Raw genomic sequence first — 6,230 nt, 5'->3', positions numbered from 1 at the left:
TGTAATAAAACTTGATTCACATTATGTGTGTGTCTAGATTCTGAGGAGCAGATATAGTACCCATTTATCCATGGACAAGTTTCTGGGTTTGGGGAAAATAAAGTAAAAGGAGGCAAATGAAAAGAAGGGAAAGAAAAAGAAAAAGAAAAGAAAGCAAGCAAAAGAAAAAAGAAAACAGAAGAAAAGGAAAATACTTTAAGGCACTTTTTCCATAGGAAAAAAATATTTTATTTTTTTAAGAACAAATTCAGTTTGAAACAGACGTGGAATGAGTGTGACTGCACAGGTCTCAATTGCTGGGGCTAACTGCAATGTGGAACGAAAGCAGATTTAAAAACCTATGACAGGCTATTGAAATAAAACAAAGAAAGAAAAAAAATATTTATAACTCAAGCATAATACTGTGTTACTTACAAATTGGACAACAAAATTTTAAATAAATATTCATGGTACATAATTACGGCACAAATATGCAGCAATTTGGCAACCTTTTATACCATCTTTTTTTTCCTCATTACAGTGCAAAGGGGAATGACACTGCCGTTAAACAAGCTGTAGCTAAATACATTGCAAAATTCAGATTTTATACAAAACATCTTGCTTAGACTTTATAAAAAACCAACATTGCTCTATGTACACAATCTGGGTAAGAAAAGCCATTTCTGTCTTGTTTTCATGTGTATTTTTTTTTTATTAAAAAGGTGAGTAAGGCTACTGTAACACCCCGAATCCATAGACAGTAAAATCTGAACCTATTTACAGTATCTTTCACTTCAACATGATGGTAAGTTCCAAAGTCGGGTGACTAAGGATAAGATACAAGCAAGGCATTTACAGTAACTTCCCAAAGCTGAACCAACTCCAAAGAAGGGGACAGTTGGTAGATTGTCATTTTCTGCACCAGACACCAAACAGACGCACAGAACACTTTCCAATTGGTTGCAGGTAACTCTTTTATCATTTCATCTGATTTCTTTTTTCAGTTGAGCATACAACCAAAATGTAGCCCACTGATGACACATATATTTGATTTCATTAAAATCAGACTGGTTCCCATTTTTCCCCTCCTCACCTCTCTCCCCCATCCTACAAGTAACTTCTGATGGCTTACAAGAGGACCTTGTACGAATGCACAGAAAGGAGAGGTGGGGGTGATGGAAAGAATGACATATGTACTGTGGCCGGTCACCATGGCAACGCCCCACAGAACAATGATATAGATATATATAATATATATTGGAGATATATATTATACATATATGTACACACATAGACCACACACACACACACACACACACACGCACACACACTCACACACACTTTGGACCAACATCATTTTCAGGATCAGGAACTAGGGAATAATAATAATTTCGGTGACAACTCACTTTTGCAGGTACTCAGTAGAGGGCTGAGAACCTTCAAATGCTGTCGCTACATTTTTTTTTTTTTCCATTTTTTCCCTCCCAATTCAGAACGCCAAGCGTTACCATAGTAACAGGAGTCTGTTGAAGATGTCTATTTTGCATAGCACATAAAAAGTAGGTTTCCTGTTTACTCTTTTTTTGTTTGTTTCTGGTAGGGCGGGGGCGGGGGAGTAGGAGAAGGAGAAGAGGAAGGAGCCACAGTTAAACTTTCAAGTGAAACCCCCTCAGTGTGACCTGCCAATGCTACAGGACACCTCAGCCTGGGTGAGGGTAAACCCGACACGGAAAACAATGCCGGAAGCATCTAAGCGCAGGATGCAGTCACATCACACGGAGTTCCTGGGATTGGGGGCTTGTATTTTTTCCTAGTCTACAGTTCTGTGAGATGTCTTCGGAGGACTTGGTTATGTGGAGATTCACTCTCATTAGTGTTATTTTTTGCAAGTGATGTTGTATTTCCCAGAAGTACCTGTCCAATTCTTTTTTTTTTTTTTCTTCTTCTTCTTCCTAAAGCACTGAGCCACAGTGATTGCTTTAATTGCCATAAATGAATTTCACATCTTCTGGTGTGTTCTGTGTGCAATCTTAAAATATATATTAGTAAAAAAAAAATCTTTCATTTTATATCCCTTGTGTTCTATACACCTATTATAAATATGCCTATCTTCCTTCTCCCCCTCGACATCATAATTTACTTCCGTCTTAAGGACTCTAAGAGGTTTGCCATGTGTGTGCTTTTCCTTGATTTCGAGCCGCGGGCTGAGGTCCCCAGTACCTCCCTGCAGCCCAGCCAGCACCGCCATAAACCAAAGTGTCATAAGGCTCGATCGGGGAGGGGGTGGGGACAGGGGGGCTGGGGAAATCTGACCTACCTTATTTTTTTTTAAACCTATGAGAATTCTTTCATAACGGTCAGTGGTGATGGAATTACAGCCTGCATGACCTTTGGCTTCTCAACTTCTAGGTCAAGCTTTGGCTCTCTGCTCTTCTCCTAAATGCTTTATTCCCTGTGTTTCATAAAATGTGATCAGTATAGCAGCTGAGTCTGCTTAAAACATCACCCGAAGCAGACCGACTCTCCTACAGCTCCAGAGCTGCGTCTTATTGCCAGTACCACCACGACAGTCCTGCCGGACTCCGTCCTGGGCGCCCGGGGCCGCTCCCCTCCTTACAAGGTGGGCGCAGAGGCCTCGTTCCCTGCACGGTGCTGTCTGCTAAGTCTATCTAAGCGACGTCCTCACCCGCCAGACTGCGTGTGTTGTCTCCTAGATTTCTGCCTCTTCAGTCTCAGTAAAAACAAAAAAAAAACAAAAAAACAAAAAATAAAAACCAAACCAAAGCGCTGTGCTTGCTGCCCGTCTGTCCGTCTGTCCGTCCTCCCTGCGCTCTGGATAGGCAGCAGCTTGGGCATGCCAGGATGGGCGGCCTGCCCTGCCCCTGCCCCTCTCCGCCGCTCCTGCCCTCGCCTGGGCGGCCGGTGGCTGCCAGCGGGGCCCGGCCTGGCTCTGGGCGGGGTGCCCCAGTGGCTCGAGCCCGCGCACGCAAGCTCTGGAGGCGGACAGTTGGCGCCTCCATCCCCGAGCGTCCCGGGGACGCAGGGGTGAAGTGAGTTGACAGGGGGTGGGGGTGGGCTCTCAGGTGAAGGGAGGCGGCGGGAGCCCCCGGATGAGGGACGATAGAGTGAGACAAGTGAGGACGACACACTAGAGATCTCTGAAACCTTACTGAGCCCTCGAGGTCCGGGTGACAAGTCCAGGACGTGCCCTCGGGAGGCTGGGAGGCACCGGAGGCCAGAGGGCTGGAGGGTGCCCGGGCGCCCAGGGGTGGGGGCCGTGCGCACCGCACCGGGTCCTGCACCACCCCACCCTCCCGGGGTTCCCAGAGAAGAGGCCTGAGCCACAGGTGGGGGGGCAGCGCATGGCTGGCAGGAGGGGGCCCCGTTCCCCAGGCCCAGGGCGCGCACCCTGTCCCAATGGGGGTCTCCTAGCAGTCTAGAAAGCTGTCCAGCTCCAGGAACCTTCCAGGCGGGCACCGTCCACGCTCCCTCCTGGGCTGTGGTGGAGTGGAGGGGTGGGGGGGACCCCCTGTGCCAAGTCCAGTCCCCCTCCCAGGTCTCCGAGGTGGGGCGCGCCACGAGGCGACCTGGCCACGCGGGTCAGCAGAGTTCCCAGTGGGAGGCGAAGGCCGGCGTCGGGGTGGGGAGAGGCCTCAGACCTTGTAGTAAATGTTGGCGGGGCTCTGCGGGGGCATCTCCTGCACGATGTACACCGGGTGCCCGTAGTCACCGCTCACCTTCTCGTAGTGCGGGCAGAACACGCTGTCGGCCGTCCTCAGCGGGATGATAATGTCACTGGGCTCCGAGCCACCGGTGTGGCCGCCGGCGCCGCCGCGCTTCGGGGTGGCCAGCGTGCTGAGCGACAGCGTGGCTGTGTGCTGCGGCGAGTGCTTGCGGTGCCGCCCGCGGTACTTGAGCAGCAGCACCACCAGCGTGATGATGATGACGATGAAGATGATGCACCCTGACGCAATCCCTGCGAATAAGGCCACTTCGGAACCGAGGAGGTTGCTCCCCGAATGCCCGGCGCTACTGCCGTCGGTGCTGGAACCTGGGCACGAGAGAGACACCGTTAATGTGGCCCGCACCTGACCTCCTAGCTGCTTAATAATATATATATATAGATAGATAGATAGATAGATAGATAGATATAGATATTAAAAGCGATGCTGGGTACCTGGACTCACGCCTGTAATCCTGGCTAGCTACCTATACAACCAAACGTGGAGAATCTGGGGGTCGCAGTTGCAGTCTGAGCAGGAAAAGTGGGTGAGACTCTTTCTTACCCGCTTGGGAGTGGAGCTGTGGCTCCGTTGATAAAGCCCTTGCTAACAGGCGGGGTTGACTTAACTAGCGCAGGCGCAGCACCTGCTCTTCTATCCAGAGGCCAGCAGGGCAGGAATGGACTCCCAGGGTTGGAGCTGAGCGCCACCCACCCGCGCTACATAGCTTCCTCTTCCATTTCTCCAGCAGCAGGGCTGGTGTGATAGCCAGCCACTGATGTCCCGCAGGCTGTGGCCCATGTGGGCCGGCCTCTGGCTAGGAGGAGGAACAAAAGAGAGCTCTCTGCTTCGGGGCAAGGTTCCACCTTCCAGTGCTCCCGCTCTTCCCTTCCCTTCCAAATCCTGTGTTTCCTGCGGTTCTCCCCAGGCCTGCCTTGCACACAGGAGCCCTGCCTAGCGGCAGCCCCAGCGCCAAAACTGGAGGAGGGGCGCCGTGGAGCCTGGGAAAACGTTCAACTCGTTTGTATTATTTGATTTACACTTAAAATATATTTGGAAGGCAGCAGACACTCGCGCACAGAACAGACTGCCAACCCAAATGTTAAGCGCTGAAAAATTGCCTGGCATCATTACATGATCCATTTATCAGTTTGTCACAAGAATTTGACACATCTTGTCACTGGAAGTTAGAAATAACAACTTCTCTCCTTGACTCTTGGAGACAGAGTATGACTGCAGTGGCCGAGTTCTCTCAGCCACGGACACAAACACACACACAGAGCCCTTGTGCAAACAGGCGGGCTCAAACCAAGATGGACACTCAGCTAAAAACAAAAACCACAAAAAAAAAAAAACATGTTCAAGAAAAAAAAAGCTTTATCTAGGATTCAACAATTGGGCTAGAGATCCCTTTAATATTTTATTTGACACAGAAAACGTCCACCTGAAAAGCATACCCTATTACACTTATTGGAAATGTTGCCATCTGAAATTCAGAAGAGGATCTGCGAGGCTCGTTGTGGATTAGACATAATTAGATGAGGGATTACAACATTAATTATATATACATTAACATCAGCTTAAAGCTGGTGTTGACAGTGAGCTTGGAACAGTGTCAGCCAATGGGAACAGGGCTGACTGCGCCACACTAATGACTGGCACGTCCTTCTGATATGCAGTTTCGCTTTGGAGTGCTGGACCATCATGGGAATGAACTCTTTTGTCTTACTGAGTGTAATTAATAATGACTCACTGAGAGCAGAGACCGCTGGCATCTGTAACTGCCAATTCACCCCACGGGGGTAGAAGTCCTTTGATTCCACACTGCTGTTTCCAGGGGTACTCGGAATAGTGGTCCACCCAGACCCCCACATACACACAGAGACTACACTGCTGTACCTGGATTTGGTTTTACAAAGGGACTTGTTGTCGAACTTCTTCCATTCGTACCAGCTTCTAATTCTGGACGTCTAGTTGGATCATTATTCCTGCTCGATCCAGCAGAACTGGCATCTATATGAAGAACAAATGATGAATTACAGCACAGACATCCAATGATAGCTAGCTTTAAGAGCTGCACATATATCTCAAGAGGCACGAATAGCAAGGAACATAAGATTCTTTATGCAAAGCACTGTGAAATACAAGAATATAATTTCCCTTTTAAAAGAAAAACAGTTATTCTAGTTATTTCGGAGGTTTAGATTAAGAAGGCCATCTGTGGCAACTATAGGGATTCTTGCATTTGGCCGGCAAAGCATTGCAGATGACATTTCAATTTAACTGAGCGAGCTGATTGACTACTATACCAATTTCTAATTTAGAAGAATAATTCTTTCTGCACCGCAGGTTATCTCTACGTGAAAAGGCACGGTGAACGCAACTCTTCAGTAGTCAAGATTTGAAAATGAGCAAAACTGAAGGAACATAGTTTACATTCTGGCTATTCTGATTTTGGAACAGAGAAGTATCTGGCTTCTTAAAAAGAGAAATATAGGCATAGGTGGCCATAGATAGTCTGCCTGGCTG

General features: G+C 48.2%; 1 protein-coding gene across 1 annotated transcript in view; it reads right to left on the bottom strand.

Annotated features, from left to right (window-relative positions):
• Nucleotides 1-204: 204 nt before the first annotated feature.
• Nucleotides 205-6,230, bottom strand: part of Efnb2 (ephrin B2) — a 45,405-nt gene continuing 39,379 nt past the window's right edge. The window contains exons 4-5 of the mRNA XM_070002639.1: nucleotides 5,601-5,714; nucleotides 205-4,030 (exon numbers count right to left, since the gene is read on the bottom strand). Of these exons, the coding sequence (XP_069858740.1) occupies nucleotides 3,633-4,030; nucleotides 5,601-5,714 (512 nt within the window). The 3' untranslated portion in view covers nucleotides 205-3,632. The remainder of the gene's footprint in view (nucleotides 4,031-5,600; nucleotides 5,715-6,230) is intronic.

This window comes from Dipodomys merriami, unplaced genomic scaffold (genome assembly GCF_024711535.1).
Source record: "Dipodomys merriami isolate MVZ:Mamm:240054 unplaced genomic scaffold, mDipMer1.0.p SCAF_6, whole genome shotgun sequence".
Taxonomy (NCBI): Eukaryota; Metazoa; Chordata; class Mammalia; order Rodentia; family Heteromyidae; genus Dipodomys; species Dipodomys merriami.
This window is presented reverse-complemented; position numbering and strand designations above follow the sequence as displayed.